The sequence below is a fragment of the Balaenoptera acutorostrata genome, chromosome 8 (assembly GCF_949987535.1).
Source record: "Balaenoptera acutorostrata chromosome 8, mBalAcu1.1, whole genome shotgun sequence".
Classification (NCBI taxonomy): domain Eukaryota; kingdom Metazoa; phylum Chordata; class Mammalia; order Artiodactyla; family Balaenopteridae; genus Balaenoptera; species Balaenoptera acutorostrata.
The window spans coordinates 28,629,991-28,656,953 of record NC_080071.1 but is presented as its reverse complement, the minus strand read 5'-3'; the positions used below and the strand labels follow the sequence as shown (position 1 = coordinate 28,656,953).

At 36.2% G+C, this 26,963-nt stretch overlaps 1 protein-coding gene across 2 annotated transcripts in view; it reads right to left on the bottom strand.

The window, feature by feature from the left end:
* Window positions 1–26,963, bottom strand: part of XIRP2 (xin actin binding repeat containing 2) — a 71,532-nt gene that overhangs the window by 40,155 nt on the left and 4,414 nt on the right. Inside the window, exons 2-3 of one of the 2 annotated variants that reach the window (XM_007183218.2) lie at window positions 6,680–6,840; window positions 1,941–2,078 (exon numbers count right to left, since the gene is read on the bottom strand). In XM_007183218.2, coding sequence (XP_007183280.2) covers window positions 1,941–2,078; window positions 6,680–6,736 — 195 coding nt within the window. In that variant the 5' untranslated portion in view covers window positions 6,737–6,840. Of the gene's footprint in view, window positions 1–1,940; window positions 2,079–6,679; window positions 6,841–26,963 lie in introns of those variants that run through there. The other variant, XM_007183219.3, reaches the window with a different exon arrangement.

Below are 26,963 nucleotides of genomic sequence, written 5' to 3'. Positions count from 1 at the left end.
GGGAAGGGACATCCCTGATTTTTTGCATTTGCCAATTCCCTTGGTATAAATATTCTCAACGTGGCTGATTTCAAGCTATTAACACGATATTATCTGGTTTGCAAAATTCCTGAAAATGTAATAATCAAAGAGTTGGTACAAGCCAGTTGCTCTAGTACACCCCTGGAACTTACATCAAACCTCCCTTCCACAAGACTGCATTTTTATGAATCTGTAATGTTCCTTTTGGTTTACGACTCTTGTGGTTGGGTTTCTGGTCTTTTGCAATATAAAGCATCCTAACTGATACCAAGTTTCACAGATGATGAAATGCTTTCATGGAAACTGCTCTTGGTCATCTTTGACCGCCACAATCACCTCATGAGATAGACAATACACACATCAGTTTCTCCATCATAACTCAACAGAAACTGAGACTTGAGGGGGTTATGAATTTGGACTATGTAGTACTGGCTACATAATTTGCCACACCCAGTGCAAAATGAAAATGTAGGGTCCCTTATTCAAAAATCATTAAGAATTTCAAGATGACAGCAGAGCATGAAACTAAGCGCAGGGCCCCTCTAAGTATGGAGCCCTGTTTAACTGCCCACAATGAAGATGGCCCTGGGTCTATGGGACTCAGCTGATAAATGTCAGAGGTGGTGTGTGAACTCAGATCTACAAGTCCCATAGCCCTTACACTCTATCACACTGCTTCCCTGCAAAATAAAGGATATGGAAATACTTTACCTATACTTCTACGTAGGATTTATTTAAATTATTAATGATGACTATATAGCATGTGGTTGATCAGTTTCAAGTAAACACATATACTTGATTCACTTAGAATCCTATGTTGCAAGAGCTATACATTAGGTCACAAGTATATCCAATGTTAATTTATTTACATTACATTTCCTTCAGGCAAAATTAAAAGAAATCTTACCGTAAACTTATTGTGAGCAACTTACGTTGCACATTTTTTTTTCTTGTTTACTTTTCAAACAAAGCCAGAAAAAGAAAACAAATACTATTCCACATACCAGACTTTTAATCAATCTATCTGATATACTGCTCCTGATGCCACCTTACAAACCCAACTGCCTTAATAGTCACAACTTCGGCAACTCTAAATACCCTAGGGAGTTTTCTGAAAAAACAAGCAAGCAAACAAACAAACAAAACCAAAAAACAAAAATAAACCCCACGTTTATCTCTGACTACAACACTTCAGAAGTACCCCAGTTACTGTCTTCCTCCTGGAAAACCTGGGCCTAAGTCCAGCTGTTTACAGCGCAATTACTATTTTCCAAAGTGCCAGGCTCACTCTAATGAGTTTTACTACTTAGATTTTCACATTCAAAAATCATAACCCATGACAATATTCGGTAATATATGACAATGGAGTAATGAAATGGGAAATAATCTTTTATATAAGAGAGCATTTAGAAGTTGTATTATGCAGTTTTATATAACATCTGGTTTCCACTACTCAATTTTTGGTGATTTTTAAAGAAAGCAGAAAACTCATCATGATAAGCAGCTGAATAATGCTTCAAATTTAATCTATGCAAACAAATAACAGATAGTTTATCATGAATTATAACCTAAAGGCAGAGGCTCAATGTAAATATAGGCTCAATGTAAACATTTCTATTTACCTGTTGACTAACCTAGGCTATTTAATTTTCATTTTTGTTTGAGACATTAGAAGCCAAGAGAAAAAATATTCCAGTATGACTCCCTAGAAACATGGCAAAATGCTCCAAGTAAATCAATCAATACATTGATATGCTTTAAAGGTGATTTTCTAAAACATTTTAAAATTACAATTCTTGTTAATGAGTAATGAAAATAAATGTACCACCAAAGAGGGCAGGGATGTGTGTTTTATATTAGCACTGAAATGAAAGCATTTCAACCAGACATGATTTATCCTTTACCAACAGTAGTACTACCTGCTCAGATCTGCCCTGGTGCTGGTATTGGTACTGAGTAAAGGTATTACAGGAAGAAGCAGTTTTGTCCTTCTCAAATTGTTTCTTCACTCTGGCCAAACCACCAGGCACTGTGCGCATTTCTGATTCTTCCAGCATCTAAGACAAGAAAAAGGAAAGAAAAAGGAAATTTCAGTTTGATATCTTCTCAGGATGGGATTCTCAAGCTATTTTTTAAAAAATGGTTGATAATTATTGGGTGGTATATTAAAAAGATATTAACATACACAATTATTTCCGGAGGATCTTATTACAGAAAACCTTAATAAAAATAATTTCTCCATGTTGTTTTTTCCTGTATCAGTCTTTTGATATAAAGTCAGAGGATCTTTAAAATATTGAGTTAATTTTCCTTATCTCAGATAGATTTTGATGTCTGGAGATTAGATCTGTTAGAATGGATTTCTCTCATAATACACAGACTAGCAGAAATTAGAATAATGGATTCAATTTTAATCCACAATAAAGTTGTCATTAAAATTCCAAATGTCTATATAGGTAACACATTATTAAGAATATTAAAAAGCATTTGACTTATTCCAAAATGTATTTAAATCATTAAGGATGAACAAAATAACTTTGAAGCTATTTTGGGAAGCATATTTTTATTAATATACAAAAATATTAATATTGGTAAAAATAACAACTACTTAATACATAGTGCTGAGTGATTTTCTATGTATTTACATACATCTTGTCACTTGATGCTTCTCCATGTTCTGTGAGATACAGTCATTTATGGTGGGGATGTCTAAGTTTAGAAGGATTCAGGTCTATCATTGGCATTTTACAGATGAGAAAGCCTATTCCAGTAGGTGTCATTTAGAACAACCTGAATAACTTTGAGGAGTCTTGTCAGATATTATGCCCCTGTGGGAAGTGCAGTAATTCGAAGGCTTTGGTTTTGATGATTCAGCACATTCCCCAGCCTAGCGGGCACTCAAGCCCAGATGGGATGACAACTGTCAAGCAAACAGGCCCCAGGCCAACCCACTTTCCTCTAAGATACATCCAGGTCCACCTGAAACTGGGAGGAGACTCAGTGACACTTCATGCACAGGAGGTCTCCTGAGGTCTGGCCTAGTCCTGACATAACCCTGGAAACCTTGAGACCTGAGAGTAACTGAATGCCTGTGAGCTGAGGTTCCCATACCTTGGACTGTGGACTCCTGGGATCCTGAAATCTTTACCCAAATATGTAGTTCCTCAAACAAATACTAAAAATACAGCTACTAAATTGGGGTTTTCCATACTCCAAAATACTGGAGGTGAAATTAATATTCAGGATTATCTGAATTACTAGCAAATACTCAAGTGGTTGCTTTATCAAGTTCATAACCTTTCCCTAGTTACAGGGACTGCCAAATATTTAAGAAAATGCACATTGACTCTATGGAAAGAAGGGATACATTCTATCAAATTCTGCAACAAACTTCATGTGTAAATCCTGGTCAATTACTGTACTTGATACATGTTAAAGTCATTAGAAATTATGGCATCTCTTCTGAAATTTAAGATAAAGAAAGGGAAGGGTGAATTAAGGCCACAATATTTCTTTTACCCCCTCTGCCATTTAATTTACATAAATGGCCTTCTTCAATTGATCATATGCAGATAATATATACATATTAAATTACAGAAATTAAGGCAAATTTTGTTAAGAAGAAACTTACTTTTTCCAACAACTATAAACAGTGTCCAAATGATGTGCAAATTAATCTGGTAAGCCTCATTAATTATGCTAACGAGTGGATACTTCACTAGTGTGTGCGTTTACACAAAAATATCAGTTCCTATACTGAACAGGTTGCCTCTTATCTACTAAATGAATTAAAAAACAGATATATCCATTCATTTACTTTAGCACTGTGCTTTGGAATCAGATCATGTTACACAGGCAAAAACGCATACAGTTGATTATTTCTACTAGTAGTACAACCATGACCCCAGCCCTCCTGATGCTGCTCTCCGGCCTAAGGGAGAAAGTCCTTTGAGCTATAGTTTAGTTAGTGGTGGTGATGAGGTCTTCTTGTTCAGCTCAGCTTGGAAAGTTTACATATGTAAGATGGCAGGACTTACTCAAGGAGAAGCCTATGGCCATGAGCTGGAGTGATGTTTCTTTGCTCAGACTGAGATCACTTTGCCTTGTTTACCACCAAGTACTAACATCCCAACTAATCCATGTAATTGTAAATGACCACATAACTTAGATTGCTTTGTGTTGAACCTTTTAAAAAATGTTTATCCTTATTCTATGTTTCTTATTCTTGGACACAGAAACAAGATTTGGAATTTAATGGATATGCTGATAATAATTATTCTATTAACGAGTTAATTTAAATACTTAATACAGAACCTACCTAATGTTATTTTAATAATAAGTTAATTTAAATACATAACACTTAAACCTAGGTAAGTATATTCCATACAGAATCAGCAATTTCCTTTACAAAGAACTGTTCTTGGTTTGTAGGGCATAATAGAAATAACAATCTGGGGAGTTGGACAGACAGTAATTCTAATCCCAGTTGTGACACTTAAAACCTTGGGCTAGAGTTCCTGAACCTCAGTTTTCTTTCCTATAAACTGGGAATAGCAATATATTTCTCACAGATTTCTTGCAAGTGTTAAAAAAGATAAAGGAAATAAAACTGCACAGTACAGAACCTGTTATTTTGTTGCCTAAAATGTTACTTCTCCTTTCTCCTCTAGGGGGCTTCTGAGGACCGATGCCTTTTCACAGGCAGGCCTTCCGTTTAGGTTCAACAAAATGCCATCTGCCTGAGTCTAGGACAGAGAGAAACTGATCTAGGACAAAGAGAAACTACTTCAATGTCACTGAAATATAATGGATTCAGTTTGGGGCCAAATCAGTGACTTCCAAATTTTGCACATAAAATATTTGGTTTATTTGTATAGACAGAAATTTGGTTATAAGCAGTTTCCATGATTTTTTGATTGAACAAACATTTGATGCAACTGACCAAATAAGGCAGTTATTTTGCTTTACTTTAGATATTTATCAGGATTTCTCTGAGACAATATGTGTGCTCATTTTTTCTCAAAATATTAGCTTAGGGCCAAACCAAACAGTAAGGCACTTTTTTTGGACCAAAGATGCTTTCTTATATAAGAGGAGGCAGTTGAATATAGTTAAAAGAGTACTAGAGTCAAGAGACTGGAATCTAGTCTGGCTTTGTCCCTGTCTAATTGCATGATCTACCATAAATCACTGTCCCTGAATTTGTTTTGTCTGTAAATGGGCAGGGAAGAGAAGGATTATTAAATTCCTTACATGTAGAATTTCTTCAGAATAGCATTAAAATTTAAAATTTTTATATTAAATAGTGAGATAATTTAGTTTCCTTATGTGTCCAATTTAAATATTCTCCTTTTAGTACACTATAAATACGAATCATGCCTTATACAAATTTGTTTTATGGTATATTCTCCTAGTGTTTAGCAAGATAAAAGTCTTCCTAGATAAAAGATTGCTTACTAAACAACCAGTCTTTAACTAGGTATTTTCAAAGTCAGCTTGTTTCACCAAGAATCATGTTTCCAATTTAGAATACTAATTTGTAGTAAAGTTCCTTAATGATCCAGCAGGGGGTGCTATGTAAGAAGAGTGAGTGGCAGGAGGCGCTGGAGGGATACTATTAGTTTTGGAAGTGATGAAGTTACTTATGTCATTTCTGTACATTCATTCAAAATCTATGGTGCGCCTGAAATGTATTTCAATAACTATGTAAAAACTTAAATGTCATCTAGAATTGCAACATTGTTAATGAGTTTGGCACAGTCATTCTTGTCTCTGAATGATTTGTAAAGAAAATTGTTCAGAGTAGCTATTTTAGAATACCAGCCTTCTTGGCTATTCTCTCTCTCTCTTTCTCTTTTGGTTAAATGAACAACTTTGCTAATTTGGAGATTATAATTATAAAAGAATATCCTTATATTCCATTAAGCTATAAAGCTGCTACTGATAAAATGACTTATCAAATCCTGTGGATTGAAGGCCACAGAATATGGAACCCAACAAATTCTTTTGAATATGACTGTATTATGCATTTGCTCTAAAAACTGGTGGTCTTACTGAATCCTGCTGTTTCCTGTAATCATAACTGGTTTAGCAGAGTCCCTACATTGCTAATCTCCCTCATTTCTGTGTTGATTAAGCTACTTCTAATGGATTTAGGGCATACAGGGAAACGAGAAAAGCAAAAGAAATTATACTGCCAGTGAATTTAAATGAACTATACATGAGACCAAGGAGGGCAGCATGCAGACCCACATTATTAAGATCTGAAATTAATTCCCAACCTTCCCAAGGAGAATAGCTATAGGTTAAATGATAATTATGGCAGTAGTAACACATTTATACAGTGCCTTATGGCTTACACGTAAATTATCTCTTTTACTCTTCACAGAGACCCTCTGCAGTAGATGGTTTTTTCCCATTTTTCAGTTAAGGAAACTGAAGTTCAGAGAAGGGTTAAGATAGAAGCTCAAGTTCACACAACTAATAAGGGGCAGAGCTGAAGCTTAATTTCAGATACTCTGGATTTGATACACACTATTTCTGTGTTTTTTCTACTTTATCCCATTGTCCAGTAGTATTCTTATGGTGCAGTGTTAAGGAGGCATGTGAAAGGCAGACAAGCAGCCTGCCTAATGCAGAAGCGCTAGAGGCAGCTTACATTGGCGGAGGAGCTGCGGCAGTCACCCTTGGAAACAGCTGCCTGGTACCTCGCCATCCGCTCCTTCAAGGACACCACCTCCTGGAGGTCTGACACACCCTCTCTCTGCGCAGCACTGTCTTCTGCAAATCCACTCGCAGGCTTACTAGGGCCAGCAGTCACTGAAAACAAATGTAGCATCGTTTCAGGTTTTGAAAAGAAAATAGCATCATCTTAGGAACAGTGAAGGCACTTAAAACATCTGGTCTCGGAAAACAGACTGTAACATTCCATGGTATTTTCCACGTTTCATGGTCACCCTCTTTTTTTCAAGCTTTCAAGCAAAGCTACAAAATGCCTACACAGAAGCATATGCTTATGCAAACAGCAAAAGAAAATATTGTCCCCACTCCTACTCCTGCAATTATTCTGATAAACGATAGGTATTTATTAAGAGATACATAATGTTAATGAACATGTCCTGAAGCATTATGTGTTGGAGTTATGCTAAATGCTATAAAAGCATCATCTCATTTACTTCTCTAACATCCTCATGAGGTAGGTTCTATTATTTTCTAAAATTTATAGATAAAGAAAATGGAGAGTCAGAGTTGTTAAAAAACTTTCCCATGATCACACAATTAGTTAAGTGTCAGATTTGGTGGTTTGACTAAATCTTTGGCAAGTCTAAAAATTGCTCTTTGCTTCTCTCCCTAACCTTCAACCCTCAAGGAGATAAATCTAAAATATGTGAATGCTATGAGAATTATAGACTGTGGATTTTTTTCCTTTTGTTCCATAGAGGCATGTGTAACATAAGAAAGAAATAATAGTCCCATTAAAAAAAACCTTTGTCAGTTGTTCCAGAGCATCTTATATTTTCCCATGTAAGCCATCTACCTGACAAAAATACAGGGTATTAGGAATTACATACTTGCCAACAGAGCAAAAGACTGATTGCATGATCACAGAATAACAGTTGTTAGAAACAGAAATGTCTTAGAGATGATACAGTCTCACCTAGTCTAACCAACTCCTTTTAGGCATAAGGAAACATGTCTAAATATTTCCTTATGTGAAAGAAACCTAAGGACCCTCCCTGGTTAATGTGATGGTTATTTAGATATAGGTGCCAGAGTTGGTTCCAAAACTAGTGTTTCTTATTTTATCCAGTGTTCTTTGCTGTTATCACTCTGCTTGTTGGTTTACTCTTAAAGAATTGTAATTACAAAATCATTTCAAGGGCTCCTTCTGGGACCAACCAGTATATGGTGTGTGTGTGTATATGTGTGTATGTGTGGGTTTTGATATGTTTATCACTCATTCATACACCCCCTGGCTTTCACCTTAGGGCTGGTAGTTTTTTGGACTCACAGGGTTAGCAGTCTTTGGTATACTTTGTTATTTGAATTGGTTTGATTTAATTACAATGAACCAAGTCCCAAACAACCCCAGGTAACAGACCACCAAGCTGTTCCTTCCCTGCCCTGTTCTCCCTACCTTCTTACCCAGTCCCCGCATTGAACCATCTTATTACATTGTTTGTTCTTTCTATTAGCTTCTCCAAGATTTCTGTACACAACAGCAGTTGAGAACAACTACTGCGACCCAGGAAAAATTAAAAATCATTTGTTTTTTGACTCCCTGCGTATTTGCTTTTCCTTAAGGACTTCTTATTCAGTTAAATTTTTCATTTATTTTAATAAAATTTGTAAACATATTTTTAAAATTTTAATATTTATTTTTTATATTTTATTTCACACAGTTTTGAAAGGAAAAAAATATAAAGGAATAAGGCCTTGTATCATATGAATGCTGTGATTGTAGAAACTGATATGTTCCCAATAAATGTCAGTTAGTTTTTAAAATTCAGCTGTCTTCCAAAACCTCATATCCACACAAAGGTACACTCCTCCAGTTGATCCTGATAAAAAGAGATTCCCACCAACTACTGAAAGTCTTTCACATGCTGAAGAAAATATATCTTTATTTTCCTCTCTGGATTATCTATTTGCACAGATGAATTCCATTTATGTTCAGCTGTACTCTTCTTACTTTGTTGTAAATGGTTACTATATAAATTTTATTGAACATGAACCACTGAAGTTTTTCCACATTAAGATATAAATTTCATTTTGCACATTATTAATTAAAGATGTCATTCTTTTATTAATCTTAACAGAAAGTCAGCAGTTTATTTTTGCAAAAATTTACAGAGAGTAGTTACTTTCGAAATACTTCCAAATGGTTTTTATCATTTTCATCCTACTGGGAAATGCCTAAGATTAATGGTCAGGAAATCAGTTGCCTGAGTATTAAGAGATTTGGATTCCATTGCCTTGTAGCCTTTTATTCTGATCACAGAAAAAACATTACATTTTAATCTCTCTCTCTCTTTGTCTCTCTTTTTCTCGCTCTCTCCTTCCCTTTTTCCCATTAGTAACTTTGCCTACGCAGGTAGGGTCGTGGAATAGAAAACCAACCTTCAGCTAACAAACTGTGTCCATGTTGTTTCTTAACCTCCTAAGTCAGTGTCTTTCAATTTCCTCATCTGAAAAACAAGGTGATGTTTCCTGACTAGTATACTATAAGGCAATGCACCTATCTGTTTCTATCTTGATGCTGATGACACCTGATGTAAATTTGTAGGGTTGATAAGACAGTCCCTTACTTAGGGACTTAGGGATGTGTGGGGAAGAAGATAGGAACATTGGTCGCCTGACCTCACAATGTGCTATTTCAGAAGACTTGGATGCAACTGAGATTGGAAACAGTGTTAAATGAGTTTAGGGTAACTTTAAAGAGAAAGGTAACACAGAAGAACAAGTTGGGTGTAAGACAGACTCAAGGATGTATTGTACAACATGGGAAATATAGCCAATATTTTGTAATAACTGTAAATGGAAAGTAACATTTAAAATTTATATAAAAATTTTTAAAAAGCAAATAATTGACTGAAAAAAATGATGCTACTGTCATCAATAAATAAGTCTATAGAATAAAGTAAAATGTACTTTGACCTCTTTATTTCACTAAGAGAACACTTGCTAATATCTGAGTTGTGAAGCTGATATTTGCTCTGTCTGATTTACAGTACAGGTGTAAGCAGAGGTGTGTCTGATTTCCTAGCCATGGTGAAATCAGAAGAAAGGAAAGTTATCAAAGGTGAGAAGAGAACTAAGGGTATAAAAAATAGTAAAATAGTAAAATAGGGAATAATAGAACCTATAAGTATGTAAAACAGAGTGTGGAGGAACATGCTGTAAGGCTGAAGTGATCTGTGAAAAAGAGGAAGGGAAAAATACAATTTTTAGATGACTATTTCTATTAGAAAGCATTATAAATACTAACGTCACAAAGCCATTGTACTAGAAGTTATTTGTCTCTGGGGTCTAGAGGTAATTCATTGTGCAGATGAGTAAACAAAAATTTTTAAAAGTTCAGTGAATTCTCCCAAATCTCCAGAGTTAATAACATAGCTCATATTGTACCCTAAATATAGAATTCTTATTTGTTGACAAGAAAATAATTGCTAATTCACCCAAAATATTAATTCTTTGTGTAATAGAATAAATCCTGTAAAGCAGAAAGAGCATACAGGGAAGCACTTTGAAAGAAAATAAACCACTAACAAATACAAGCTGTTACCATGAGACTATTAGAAACCAAGGATAAGAATGTCTTTTCCAAGAATTCTGAGGTTCTTTGGGAAAAGATTTCTATTATTACCTTTTATAAGATAAAAAGTTATATAGTTCAGATAGATCCAATTTATGTCTACTTTATATTTTCTTAAATCATGAGAGTTTGTGTGATTAGAGATCTATTTTTCATGAGTCCTAAATATGTGCTTTTTTCCTCCAGTTTTTAAAAATGAAGAAATGACTAAATCAATTGATCAGTCAATCAAATTTACACAGGTTACAAAAGTCATTATGCCTTCCTGAATTTTACTTTCTGTGGAGAGTCCTTGTCTAAAGCATTTTTTAAAAGGCAAAGTAGTACAATGTAAGGCAGAATACCCTTCCTTTCTTGAGCAATTATTCATCTGCATGTAGTCAGTCGCAGAAGAGACTGCATAGTCAGTCTTCTGTGTTTCCTTGGAGGTGATAAAATAATAGCTTTAAGAGGTCAGATAAAGAAAACAATGAGGAATAGTCAATGTAATGAATACACTTTGGATTTTTTTTCCTAATTTCACAATTCCTATTATCAGTGAAAGAATTCTTAGAAATATGCACAGACTAATATCAAGAGGCATTTCAAGAGGGTCACTGAGACATTTGCTATGAACCATTCTTCTAATTAGCTGTTCAGGAATTTTCAAAGATGGAATTCAGTGGTTTTTAAAAATGATATGTTCCTACAACATTAAGAAATGACAAATCTATCCTCATTTCCCATTAAACACATAATTGTCTAAAAACTGACATAAGTTATAAATATAATCTTAAGATCTCTTTAGAGTAATGATTTGGAAATAAAGGTTAATGGCTTGATACATAGTGCTAGGATCAGTGTATTGCTCAAAAATACTGTTGAAGTCAGGAAAATGCTTATTTAGAAAATACCTAACGCGGTAGGATTCACACGGCCAAGTGCTTTGTCATGATCTTATTTCTAAAGCAAGATTCAATCTCAACACATTTTCTAAATTTAAATATGTCTTCTTATTTTCAAAATATGACAGGTATGTTCCCAAACTGTAGTTGTGGGTAAAGTTTTATGGAAAAGATGACTGTGTCAATGGATGTTAATGGATGAAAGATAGATATTGAACACCAGGAACTTTAAAGCTGGCTTACACAAGTATTGTGTAAATTTTTGTGACTCACCTCGTTACTTCTGCCTTTTGCCTACCCAATGTGGATTATGTGAAAGTCTATAGAATAAAGTAAAAAGTACTTTGACCTCTTTATTTCACTAAGAGAACACTTGCTAATATCTGAGTTGTGAAGCTGATATTTGCTCTGTCTGATTTACAGTACAGGTGTAAGCAGAGGTGTGTCTGATTTCCTAGCCGTGGTGAAATCAGAAGAAAGGAAAGTTATCAAAGGTGAGAAGAGAACTAAGGGTATTGAAGGTTTCTTAGAAGAATTAAAATACACATTGAAGGCAGTTAATAGAGTAATATATGCTGCAGAAGAGAAAACCAATAACATACTAACAACAATGTGAAAGAAGATGACAAAGATAGAGAACAGACAGCAAAATTCAAACTAGAAGATAACAGCATTTCCGTGGGAGGGAGGGAGAGTGGGCAGAACAAATGAAATACAATAGAAGAAATTTTTGCTGAAGATAAAATTTGGGCATAGATTTAAAGTATTTACCATAATATGGGAATAAACTTAATTTTAAAACACCAATATATCAGCAAATCCTAGCAAAACATTTCAGAATCAAGGAAAAAGAAAAGTTCTACAATTATCCAGACACATGAAGAGTTTCTGTGATGAAGAAACAAAATTCAGAAATCCTGAGGTATCTTCTTTATAATACTGAACACTAAAAGCAGTTAGAGAACTGATTACTGGTTACTGAAATTCTAGTTTTGAGGACTACTCTATGTGAATTCAAGTTGTTACTCATGTGAGAAGTCAACAAAATGCCAAACACAGTCCATTTAACAAAAGTCAGCCAAAAAAGAAAACAAAGAGCCTTAACAAAGAAAACCAAATGTAATAGTGTAAAACCAAATGTAAATAAACACGGGTCAAACTTCACCCTAAAAGACAAAGACAAATAAATCCAACCATATGCCACCTGCAAGACACAAAATTTAAAAAGAAAATATTGGCCAAGAAATTGTGAGGCAAAAATAAATGAAGAGAAGTTATCACGACTATATTCCTTTCATGCAAAGTAGCATTAAAGACAAAATATGTTAAATGAAATAGAGAGCTATTCTGTAGATAGAAGATGCTGCCCCACTATGAAGTTGTAACAACGATGTGACTCTACATGCTGACTAGCATAGTACAGAAACATATAAAGAGCATCTGCAACAAGAAGAAGAATTTTATGGGACTGTAATTGCTGTGGATGACTTTAACTTTCTTCCATCTTTGCCATATGAAACTTCAAAAATAAATTATTTGAATTATATAATTAATAAAGTTTATTTTAATATACTTATTCATTATTATTAAATAAACATTGATTATCTACAATAAGCATAAGACACATTCACTATGCTCCAGAGATTTCAGTCTAGTTGGCAAGAGAAACAGGCAATTATAGCCCAAGGAGTTTATGGTTTTGCACCAGGTGAGTTGGGAGCCTACAGGGGAGAACCTAATCCACCTGGGTGTGTCAGTGAGCTAGGTGTTGGGAAGGCATCCTGAGAAGTGGAACATTTGCATTGAAACACGAAGGAGTTGGCCATGTGACTATGTGGAAGAGATAACAATGCAGAAATGGGAGGAAACAGCAGAATTACCAACAAATCATGTTGGGAAAAGTAGGTAATGATTTTGAGGAAAACATTCAGAGTTCCTCACCACACTGCATATTACACACGGAGTATTAGATAAAGAGTTAAATGCTTTTTAAACTGATGAAAAATTCTTAGAGAGATATAAGTAATTCATAAAATGATTTTAGTTGGACTTTCTAAGCATGAAAATTCAAAGTGAAAAAATCTTTCAAAAAATTTATAAGGCAAAAGGAAAATGGAAAAGGGACAATTATAATAAATATGTTGAAGTGTTAATTTCCTGGAAAGAATATTGGTTGGAAAAAAAAACTAACATTATTGAAAAGACAGATAAAGGACTTAAAACAATGATTCACAAGTAAAAAAATAATAGCAAATATGTATAAAGTGCTTTCTATGTGTCAGATTAGTTAGTCTTTTTAATGGTCTCAACCACCCTATGAGGTAGAGACTATATTTATTTTTAATCTCCATTTTACAGATAAGGAAACAGAGACACAGAAAAGATTGTAAAACTTGCTCAAGATCATGTGGCTGGTGAGCTTCAGAGCTGGAAGGGAAGCTAGACAGTCTGGCTCCAGGTTCTGTGACTTAAGCGCAATTCTATGCATGCTACATCTCAAGAAGTACAAGAGTCCAAAAACCAAAAGACAAACCCAAACAATCACTTGCCCAAGGAAACAGATGAAGGAAAATTCAAACAACAAAAAGATGCCTTTTTTGTTGTTAACTGACTCATTGCCTATGCAATAAAATATATACAATAAACAAATAGTCCTAGATAACTAATGCAATGTATAAGTATGACTCAAAAGAAATTGTAAGGTTCAATAGTAATTTGAACTCTCGAGCAGAAAAATGAGAATTTAATGATTTTTTTCTTGGAAATTTTCTAAAATCAATTCGAGAAGCCTTTATTTAGTCCAGACTAAAAGCCAGGCAGAGAATGAGCTGGGGTGTCACATGGAAGCCCACAAAGCTGATGCAAATATAGATGCCAGCTTCAAAGAGGCAAGCGTACTTTTGGTGACATATCAATAGCCTTGCTATTATATTCTGGATGCATTATAAAGAAGTCAACTGCTTTGAACTCAGAAAATTGATTGAGAACTAAATTGGGAGAATGACGAACTAAATTCTATCAAATCTAAATATACGATCTATAATCCAGCTTGGATTTGTGTACAGCATATCATACCGATGGACATACCATAGACTCAGAGCCATTAGCATGAATAAATTTCCTATAATTTATAATATTTGCATATCCCTCAGCTAATAATAAAATCCATCTCTTTTAAACGTTCAGAATGCTGCTGCCAAGTCAAATTTGTAATCAACTTGAGTTTTATATATTTTACCCTCATTTGAATATTATAAAGCCAAGAAATGGAGAATAAAATGAAAGAGCAAGTGTATAGCACAATCTTGCATTAATTTACAATTTTTAAAAAACATGGAGAGGAAGGCCAAAGACTAAAATGAGTGGAAGTGTATGCCATGATGGCATGAAAGCTATACTGTGCCGCCCCTCCAGCATACGAACCCAGTGAATCAGATTCCATCTTTTAAACTAACCTCCCTATGGTCCCACTCCCCAAAAATGCATTGTGTTGTGTGTACTACTGTCACCTTCCCCAAAATCCATCCATTCATCTGATTAGCATGATTTATACATTAACAAAAACAGATCATCTCTCAGGGTAATAAAAAGGATTAGTTCTTGCCTCCTTACTAAATCTTCCATAACCACTATTCTCCTAATTCACCAGGTACTGGAAGATATCCTATACATCCAGTTGCCTGACAGAGGAAAATGACAAGATTTAGCAATATGGTAAACAAAATATTGGTCCTCCAAAGATATGCACACCCTTATTCCCAGAATTTGTGAATACGCTACATTACATGGCAAAAGGGACTTTGCAGATGTGATTAAGTTAAGGATTTTGAGATGGGGAGATTATCCTGGATTGTCCAGGTGGGTTCAATGTAGTCACAAGGGTTCTTACAAGTGAAAGAGGGGCAGGAGAGTCAGAATCAGAAAGGAGAGGTAATGACAGAAGGAGACAGAGAGGGAAGAAGAAGAAGAAGAAAAAGAAGAAGGAGAAGGAGAAGGAGAAGAGGGGGAGGGGGAGGGAGAAGAAGAGGGAGAGGAAGAAAAAGAAAGAGAGAGAGAGAGAGATTCATTGCAGAATCTAAACTACTGGCTTTGAAAGTGGAGGAAATGTCCCATGAGTCTAGGAATGTAGGTAGATTCTAAAAGCTGGAAAAGGCAAGGAAGGAAACAGGCAACCTCCCTCATAGAGCTTTTAGGAGGAGTGGGGCCCCAGCCAACACCTTGATTTTGACCCAGCGAAACTCATTTTGCATTTTGGACCTCCAGAACTATCATATAATGGATTTGTGCTATTATAAGCCCAATTGTTTGTGCTTACAATTGTTTGCAGTAATTTGTTACAACAGCAACAGGAAACTAATACAGGCATCCACTGTACATACACATACATCTGACCAAGTCAGAAATCACTACACAGTAAATTCTTCTTACGGCATATTTCAGTTCTAGCACTCCCTAATCGCACAGATTCATATACACAAACCACCCTGTGATGGAAACATCTTTGAATTTCTTTACACCCCAAAGAATAAATGTCCACCTACTTATAGATAAGACTCAGCATAAATGTCCATTTAGATAGTAATCTCTTTGAGTAACAGAACTGCCATTTCTAATTGTAGTAAGCTTTTCTTATATAGACTTGTCTTCTGTTTTCTGCAGCCCCTATCATCTCACAAGAAGTGCTTCTGGTACGAGAGCAGTTATAAATGTACAGAAGTTAGACAGAAATTAAATAATCATTAGTAGGTTAATATTGCTAGTTCAGGCATATTTGAAAATTCAATCATATTGCTATTAAGTTAATTAATTGCTTAGTTTAGTTAAGGAATTGGCCAGTTAAAAAATCAATAATTGAATAAAATGACTTAAATGCTTTTGAAATAGTCAAATAAATTAAAACTATTAAATGCTTATAGATGATGCATATTTTTACAATATAAGTCTCTTGTTAGACACTTCCCTAGCACAATCAGACTTATGTTGCATTATCACAATGATAACCATCTATTAATGAGTATCAATTATGCATTAATCATTTTACATGTATTCTTACACACCTACATTTTACATCTAATTCTTATAACAACTATATCTGATGGGTGGTATTATTTCTAGTTTACTGCGGTGAAAGTAACATTTAAAAAGGTAAAAATCATATAGTAAGCGGCTCAGCTTGGAATTAAGTTCAGGTATTTCTGACTACAAAGCTATTTAACTCTACACAGTCTCTTATGTAAGTATTTTTCATTAAAATATAACATTATAAAGTAAATTTTAAATTAAGGGTATGAATCCTCTTTTCTGTTTCCTAAACATCTTCACACAAATTCTTTATTTCAGTGTATCTAGGGATAAATCAAAGGGAAACCAATAAGCTGAATTTCTATGTCTCTAAGCGAATCCTTTTTTGTCCTTATAAGCTTGAGTTTAGAATTAGAAATCAAAGCAAATTTTTCAGTTATATTTCTTTGGTCACTATAGAGATCAAGCTTGAGATGGGGTTAGGTATTGATCCAAGCCAGCAGGGAGAGAGACAAACTTTACTATAAGGGAAGGAAAATGTGAAGCAAGGTCCACTGCTCTCATTTCTATTGATTTGTTTTGCCTCAAGGCATGGGAGGTGGTGGCATGCTTCCATCAAAGTTTCCTCTTGTTTAAATCTGCATCCCAGGTATACAATAAGAGTATTTGATAAACTCTCCTCTTAAGGCTTTAGGCGTACATTCAGTAAACATCTACTGCCCATCTGCTGTTGACCAAGCATGGTGCTCAGGGCAGGGCACAAATTACTCACCATTGTATTTAGTCCTGCTCTACCTGAAAAGAGAGGAAAAGGAAAACACCAGAGAGATCCTCAAGAAATACAGTATTCTGGGGGCTTTCCTGGTGGTGCAGTGGTTGAGAATCTGCCTGCTAATGCAGGGGACGCGAGTTCGAGCCCTGGTCTGGGAAGATCCCACATGCCGCGGAGCAACTAGGCCCGTGAGCCACAATTACTGAGCCTGCACGTCTGGAGCTTGTGCTCTGCAACAAGAGAGGCCGCGACAGTGAGAGGCCCGCGCACCGTGATGAAGAGTGGCCCCCACTTGCCGCAACTGGAGAAAGCCCTCGCACAGAAACGAAGACCCAACACAGCCAAAAATAAATAAATAAATAAATAAACTCCAATCACTTTAAAACAACAACAACAACAAAAACACTAGTGCTTAGGAAATCTATAAAAATAAATTAAAAAAAAAAGAAATACAGTATTCTAAGTGTTAATCTGGCCTTATCTCTAAAAACAGAAACACAACAGGTTGCAACCATTTCGACATGCTGATTTAGGAATAAAAAAGTTCCCAGATGGCTGGCCCTGCTAAGGAAGTAACCTTTTCTGAAGACATACCAAATGGAGTCCTCCTTAGGTGGGGAATCCTGAGGAACCTGGTAGCACACACCCCACATACCCATCCCCCAAATCACATTTATTTATACTGAGGTGAAACTGAATTAAAATAGATCAAGACCAATCAGATTTGATGGGGTTGAAAAGTCCCTCACAGTATCCTCCCAGTGGCTCAATTTCTCTTCAGATTTTTCCCCACTTAATCTAGGTGGTGAGTAGCTCCCTCTGCTGTGCTCTCCCAACATTTAAAAATTACACTTCTGCTTGTATTACTTGTTACTTTTTAGTGTATCGTTGAATCTCTCTGTCTTCCCTACTTCTCTCACCTTCCACCCACATGCACGCTCCTCCAGCACGGGGTTAAGTTCATTTAGGAAACCTGTTTTATGCTGGGTTCTGTCTCGGTTTCATCCCGCAGCAGGCAGACCCACAGGGAGATTGACCATCTACTCTGGACCCAGAAAGCCCAATATTTATTCTATCTCTGACACTTACTTTTGACTTTAAGCAAATTTCTTAACCTCTCAAAGTCTCCTTCTTCTTAGCTATAACATGAGAATGATACCAGAATCTGATTGCCTGTGAGGACTGAAGGAGATCTTATTAAAGTAAGGGGTTTTACATAGTATCTTGCACATAGTAAATAATATATGCTCACTGGCTTCCAGTCATCTTAGGTGTTATTATATATCCTAGGTATTATTTTCCAGATAATCTGACATGATACAAGTCTGAGATAATAAAAGTTATTAAAATTTCCCAAATCTCAAAGTTAGTAAGTAGAAAGGATAGGACTTGACTCTGGTCCATATGAATCTAAAGGCTATAATGATATTCCATTCCTCTTTATAAGCCAAGTGTCCGCCATGTTGCTTGAAACAAGGAGAACGCAATAGATTGTGAAAGAATAGATAATTACAGTAAGAGATTAGGGCAAGGAAGTTGGCACAGTCCTGCTCATATGGACATAGGAATGGAGAAAATATATATAAAAGAGAAGAATGTCAATGTATATGATATCCAAAGTGCTAGTCTCTCTGTGTTTTTGGCACTAGCCAATGAACTACCAATTTTTCACCAGCAAAGAAGAGGGCAGTCCCCTGAAAATGTAAAGTTCATGAAAATCACCCTAGTATGGCCCACTATAGGGACAGATCTGCTCCTTTTCTCCCTGCGATGGTTCCTCATGTTTTCCCCTGCTCTCTGTTTTTTAGGTAAAATCATGCCACCATCACTCAAGGTTATTCCCATTTCTCATTTTCCTATAGGGTCTCTGAACAGTGGGCTTGGCACAACGAACCCTGGCCTGGACCAGTCAGGCAGAGATGACTGGGCCGCTCCCTAAGTCTCTGCTGCCCTTGTCACCACCCACCAAAGGCCAAGAAGAGAAGGATCCTGGATCCCTCACTTATGATCCATCCCACGGTTGCTCTTCTAAGTACCTCTGCATTGCTAGGCGCCTCTGTACCCCTACTAAGAACCTTATTTAGGTGTTTGATAACTGCTAAAGGAAGAGGTGTTTTAATATTTGGTTAGTTTGAATATAGGTATTCTTTCTATTTAATCTGTGTATTCCTTCTGTTTAAATTGATTTCCATCCCTTTTTTCCTAAAAATCTCTGTTCTAGAAAATCTTCAAAGTTGGTATCATTCTACATTATTCACCTCTCCCTAAGTTGTTACCTCTTTGATATAACTTCTTTTTCTCACTCATTATTTCCTAATATACTCCTTTTTTATTCCTACTGATTACTAGCTTAGAATTTGTCTTTCCCTAAAATAATCGACTTTTGTTTCTCACAGGCTTTTAAAAAATCCATACGAAGCTAGTTCATGTGTACTGAACTGTTTCGTTTAGTTGCAAGTATGCTGTTGTCACACAACAGATCAAAAATAAGCAACCGTAATAAAATGCAGATGAACATTTAGTAATTTGCAGCTTTGAAAAACATCTTCCCAGCATGCCTACCTTTAAATTGTTTGAGCGTGGGCAGGGCAGGAAAGTTACTTACTTACTATTACCTTAAATCAGTTCTATGCTAGTTGCAGTCTGGAAAAGCCAGACGTTTCCAGATCCATTTTTAGGAATTCCTCAATTCTTCACCTTCTTTCCGACTTTCACCTCTCCATTAAGGTTAGCATCTGAGATTTATTCTGACAAAGGATATTAAAAGAAAGCGAATCACTAAGCTCTGACTCTCAATGACTTAGACAATTGATGCTGTGGCAGCTTCTCTCTTACTAATCATTCTTTTCCTTTGAATAATAAAATGTACTTAATTCAGTCCACCGTTTGTCTTAGAGAAATTCGGTCTTTGAATTTACACAGACTCTTTTCAATGACCTTAAGTAAGTCTTTGTTTAAAATGCTTTCTCTGCCTAAGTCCACAAATAACAGCATACTTTGATATGGTTTTCTTTTGAACTTAATGGCTGATAGACTTGATCAAAGAAAGGAAAGCACACTAATTCCATATACTTTCTTTACTGAACATTATCTGGAAAAGCTAAGCAATCAAGGAGAAAAGTGAAAATGCTTAAATAATGCAACATTTTGCTTGCTGAATAAAAGACGCCTTTGGAAGTAAATTCACTCTTTCAGAGCACTGATGTACTTAGAAAAATTCTACCTAAAGAAATAAACACTTTGCAAACGATGTGATCTTTAATCATTTAAATGTTTCCTGGGTAGGAAGATAAAACTGTGAATGTTAAGCAGAAATATTAAGAATCTGCTTTTCTTACCAAAGCTCTGGTTCTTCTAACATGCTCTAAAATGAAAGGTAATCAGCACTTGTCAAATGTTTGTACTGTCACAACTCCTTTCTGATTATTGTCCCCCGTAATTGCAGGGGACACTAGATAGTGCTGTATACATTTTGAACAGTCTTTTAAATTTCGAACAAGGATGTTTATAAATTAAAGCTATAATGATTTTAATATATCAAGACTTTGAATTAGCCAGGTGCTGGGTTACTCTCCCTGTCACCATTAACGTGACCTAAATATCCTCTGCATATCAACACAGACTGTAATTTCAAAAGAAAGAGATGATGTCAGTTTCCTAATGATATGCTGGTCCTAAGAACTGTCCAATGAGTGTAAGTAATTTAATAGTCCTCCCTGCTTAAGATACACATGGGATACATAGTTAGTCAGTCTCATCATCCCTTAATTTATTTATAGTTACTTATCTTAAAAAATTTGGCATTGGCATTTGTTTCTTTTCCCTCAGACTCAAAACCTAATCCTGTAAGTGCCCCATAAGTGGAGGAACTCAGTTTCTGCTGCTTATTTCACTCCTATTTTTAGAGGGCGAAGTGTAAAAATCAGTCTTTAAATGTTATTCAGATTGAAACTTGCTCTTTTCCATGCACATTAAGACAGTAACATCTGTGAATAACAGAGAATTTAATTAAAACTTGCAAACAAAAGTTTTCCTAGACCAATGGTATTTAAACTCAAGTGTAGTGGAAGGTGAGAGGAGGAAAGTTGTGGGAAGTGAAATGTAAGAAGCAATTAAAAACTATATATTGGGCTTCTTTGTAAAATTCCATATGAAGCTAGGCTTTCACGGCTTTAAAATAGAATCACTTTACAAGACTACTCCCTTTAGGTACCAAAAGCCTTAGGCAGATGGACAAATCACTTCATCTTAGTGTGACCTCCTACTGTTTTAGGACAACTTACCTAAAAGGGAACTCAGACTCTAAAGTTAAGCATCTCCTTGTTTGTTTTTAAAGATTATTTTAAAAATTTAGACACCTAACTACAACTACAGGTTATCAACCACTAGCCAGGAACTCAGCATCAGTCTCCATCTCTTAAATCTTCTAGTAGCCTGCATAACCGTGTCCACCATGATTTCAGCCAAAGAATGTCTTAGTTTCATCAGTTTACAAAATGGCAACACCCACATTGTGAATATGAAAGGCTGGCCATCACACAGTGGCCAGAAATGCTCCTTGTGGGCCCTTATGTGGAGGTAGGAGAAATATAATGCACCTCTAAGCATGGCATGCTTGTGCTTTCCCTAACAATGAGTGCCAGAGACTTTCCTAACATTTTTGCAGAACTGGTTATTCAATTTTTATTATTACCTAAAATTCCTAGATTGCCAAGAAGCAAACCGACAGTTGAGATGAATACGGCCAACTTCACAGGTATTTAACATATAACATCATGACTTGTACACAGCGTATGCCCAATAAGCATTTATTGAATGAAACTGCCTTGCAAAAATACTGCAACATTCAATGCCCATCTTTTTACGGTTCCTGTTGACAGATTTTAATTTCTCTCTCGTACTTCTTTTTAAAGAGTAGAAAACAAGTTCCAAATTCTGTAACAGAAGTTATTTAAGCAGAGCAGCAATGTGAAATTTGGGATTAGAGCTTCTGGGAGGGAGCAAAAATAAACTTTTTGCCTGTGAACCTGTGAGTCTGCCACAATGAAATCCAGCTCATCCTCCAAAATGCTCAGCGGGACACCACATGAGCAGGTGAAAATTAGAACTGCACAAAAATGTGTGTTTGGAAAGTGAAACTAGTCAACTTTGGGCTTTCTGCCCAGTTTAATTTCTGCCAGAAATTCTCCTGTTATTACATATTGGCAGAAAGAAATTAGAAAAGACACATTCATATCTCTATCACAGTTTGGCCCAGAAAAAAATAACTAGCTTCCCCAGGCCAGTGGGCAGGTACAGGACTACGGCTAGAACATGCAAACACTAATACACACACACACACACACACACACACACACTTTTCTTTGGAGGACCATTTAATCACAAGTAGTATCCTATTTGTTTTATGAGATCTAGGAGGAAGACCTCAGTAAGTTTTCAGAGTGTCCCAGTGCAGCTCTGAGTTGAAAGTCTGCCAAGGAAAGCAGACGTGGCAGAAAGCCCCAGGTCCCATTCACCAGCAGTGCAGGGCCTGAGGAAAATGTCCTAAAACTCATGGAGCCTAACACTTGCCATTACAAGAAATATCTCAGAAGGAGGAATTAAAAATGCTGATGCTTTGCAGCATTCTCTGCATTGTTCTTTATAAACTCTCAAAACCGAGTGTGGAGTTGGTGAGTAGCTTAGACCAGGAAAAAGTAACACTCATCTATCTATGTCTCCTGAGAAACATACACACACACGCACACACAAACACACAGTTCTTGACACCCAACCATGTATATTTTTCAGGGCTCCATCCCCAGTCTTCTGTTTCTGTCTTATCACACACACTCCATCAGTTCTCAGCTCCATCCATATTATATCAATGTATGTGTCTAGTAACTAAGTCTTAATCTTAACCTTGACAAACCTTTTAAAATTCAACGTGGCTTTTTAAAACACATATTACCCACAAATTTGTTTCCATTTTCAAATTTTCCAGTGGTATATTAGAATAGAGAACATCTGGGATTGTCAGGAAAAATGGTGAATGTGATATGCAGTCAATTAAAAGTGAATAAAATGATTGTTGGGTATTAGCATACATGCAAAACCACAGACCTTTAAATATATATATGTAAGTATATATATAAATATATACACCTAGGTAGCCTGGGGATGGGAGCACATATATAAGATTATGAGGAACGTGTTGAACTGGCTTTTGATGAGGTAGATTTAGCTCAAGAAGGTGGGGACAAATGAGATGGGAGGTCAGTGAAAGCTCTTCTCTTGCAGCTGACAATGGGGCCCAGGCTGAGTGGGCATTGGGTGTCTCATGGTTCCTTTAAGCTTTAGACCCATCCCTGAAGCCTGGAGTCAGGAGTCCTTAACATCAGGCCACCAACACTTCTGAACTGTTCTTGGCCTTGGTTGAAATGGGTGTCCTAGTCCATCCCAGGCTCCGTCCTGTCTTGTTCCTAGTTCTCCTTACTTCTGACCTTGTGATTTCTTTTCCCACTTAGCTTCATCCATCAAACCTGATGCATTGTACCATTTCACTGGCTCATAAGCTTTTGCTTTCTCTTCCATTATTGGATTCTTCTTTGCCTTTTCTTCTTTAGAGTCTCCTGATAAACAGTCTGGTACCCACAGCCCCATCTTTCAGTGCATCCCTCCCCAGTAAGAGTCCTCCTTCCATCTTTACTCAGACACTGTGAGTGGATCCAAAACACAGAGAGATGAGGCAAAAGAGGCAGAGGGCTGATGGGCAGGATGTGTTGAGGATGGGAAGGCTATGCTGTGGGTCAAGACCAGTTGTAGTTGAAAAGAAAGAAAACTGTGATCTAAAAGAGTGTTCTGAGAGTCCAAGAACTAACTCAAAGTAACGACAAGGTCCAATGTATGGCTGTGAGCAGCTCCATCAGAAAGGAGGCAGAGTCATTATGGTTGAAGTGGTTGAAGAGTTCAGTTTCTTGAAGTAATGTGATGCTGACATCACTAAGGATAACCGAAAAGTTATTAGTTTCAAGTGTTGGAAAGATTATAATAGAAAAAGGGTATTTAATAGCTTTCTACAACTCCAGAGAGGACAGAAATAGCTCAAGAGTGTACCTCTGAAAGGGAAGGATGCCTTTAACAAAAGAACAACCTATTAAATCAGGTAGATAATTTTCTCTTAAACAGTTCTTATTTAGTGTGCTGTTATTTTGAATGTTCAGCATCTAGCATAACTTGGTACTTTATATTCTTATCTTGCTCTCTGGGAAAGAGGTAAAGGTTATTATATTAGTCTCATATATTGAACAATAATAATAATGATAATACAGCAAAAGCTTATGTAGAACTTACTATGTACCAGGCCCTATTGTTTTAGTCATTTTACAAATATGAATTTATTTAATCCTCAAAACAACCCTGTGAGATAGATTTTATTATTATCTCGATTTTCAGATGAGGAAATAGGCACAGAAATGGATTAAATAATTTCCCCAGATTCAACCAGCTGGTTAAGTGTCAGAGCTAGAATTCAAACCCAGGTAGTCTGGCTGCAAAGTCTGTGTTCAACTAATAAGGGTTTACCTGACAGCGTTTTCTGGTTTCCTAGTAAAGTGTTATGTGGGTTTCCTTTGGAATCTCTTCTGGCCCTGGGAGATGATGTTTCTGTGATTCTGATAAACTGAGGACACTTCATACATCTTAAGGATAGTGATAGCTCTAGGGTTAAGTAATATATTCCAGAGGTCTTTACTAGAAATGAAATAAAAAAGAAGGAAGGAGAAAGGGAGAGAGAGAGGACATAGCACATCATTTGTGAAATCTTTCTAATTTCAAAAACTATTCAAAAAACTTTCTAATTTCAAAATGTAAAAATGATATCAATAATGAAATTTTATATGTCAACTCCTGGAACTCGTTTTATATAGCTATCTATGGGAGAATAATCCTGTAGAAAATGTTTATTATTGTCATCGTTATTATAAAGATGTAGCTTCGCACTTTCTCAATACAAATGTTTACAAAACTGTTAGGCTCTTTACGCAATGTTACACAAAAGGTAAAAAGAGGTGTCATTATGGATGATATTGTGGTTATTGGATGTTGTTTGAAGACTACTCATCTTTCTTTGAACATCTAAATGGACTTTTAAAATATGAAAGAAATGGAGAACAATATGGAGGAATAGGTAACACTGTGCTTTATAGAAAATAATGTATACATACACAGACATACATATATGTATATATGAGCATAATGGAGCACAAATTGAAAGACATGGTAATAGTATAACATAATGACATAGTCGAGAAGCTGGGGCCAGTGGGGCTGAAATGGTGAATTAAATGAAAAGCAGTGAAAATTGAAGTTTGTGGTAATTTGTTGCTTCTATTTAAAGGGTGGACTGTTAGAAACTATAAACTGTAGTTCTGAGCTGACAATTGCAATAGCTGGACTAGATCTTTGTAGGGAAAAAAATATTGCAACTTTAATACAAACATATGCCTTCCTTTCAGATTTCATTTCTCTGATATTTTACAGAGTTAAACTTGGGGTTATTGTTCAGCTCTGGATGAATGAATGGATGATGAATCCTGAAATTATTCCCATTCCAGAATGAGTCAGTGACTGAAGCACACATGCACTAATACAGTTACATTCCTAAAAATAAATGTTTTTGAGTCCTCCGGGACCCAGAGGGCTAGCATAGTTTCTACTGAAGAAGTCAGGGCTGTAACGAGGTTCTGTTCTCACTCTGGGCATCCTTGGATGGCACAGAGGACAGAAAGAGCCGACCAAGCGGCTGACTGCTGCCCGTTGCTCTTCTTTTGGCACCTCTAGCTCTGGCCCCTGTGTTCCAATTGGAAACTGGGCTGGGCTTCACCCTTGTAGCCAAATAGCAGACTTTTTTTTTTTTTTTAATTTTATACCTACTTTATTTATTTATTTTTGGCTGTGTTGGGTCTTCAGTTCGTGCGAGGGCCTTCTCTAGTTGCGGCAAGCGGGGGTCACTCTTCATCGCGGTGCGGGGACCGCTCTTCATCGCAGTGCGCTGGCCTTTCACTATCGCGGCCCCTCCCGCTGCGGGGCACAGGCTCCAGACGCGCAAGCTCAGCAGTTGTGGCTCACGGGCCCAGCTGCTCCGTGGCATGTGGGATCTTCCCAGACCAGGGCTCGAACCCGTGTTCCCTGCATTAGCAGGCAGATTCTCAACCACTGCGCCACCAGGGAAGCCCCCAAATAGCAGACTTTTACTCTATATAATACTCAGGAGAATCAGTCAAAATCCAACAGAAGCAGTCAAAATCCAACAGAAACAAAGTTTGTAGCTGGAATTGACCACCCTTAAATAATGTGACCAAACTCACTTTATTCTCTCTCTTTCCCAGAATATTCCAACTTGACAATAAGACCCTTGTGTCGACAAGAAAAACTTCTAACTTATAAGACAGATAAATTAAAAGGTGATCCTTAGCTTTAAAAAAATATTTTTCACTGTTTCCCTGGAGCACTTATTTACTATAGTTACTTATGAAGTCTAATTACTTGACAAAAAGGCTTAGTGGTTAGATAAGATAAAGCTGAATTCTTATTATGACGGTACTGACTAAAGATAAAATAATCAACAACAACAGAGATAGTGATAAAGCACCCTTGAATTTTAATACAATTCAATGGGGAACTGTGACCGTACTCATCAAAATTTAATATACATAGTTTAAACAAACCCAGCCACTTTATAATGTGAGTTCTGCCTACATCTTATTTCAATGCAATTAACTTCCTATGAATTAAAAAATAAAATAAAATGATTATTATTCTAACATTATTTTATATTCAGTTCATATTTATGAAGCTTTACATGAAAACCATTGACGTTTTGAAATCATTTATAATGCTGTACTTTACTTTTAAAATTAATGGTGAGGGTTTCCTTGGTGGTGCAGTGGTTAAGAATCCACCTGCCAAT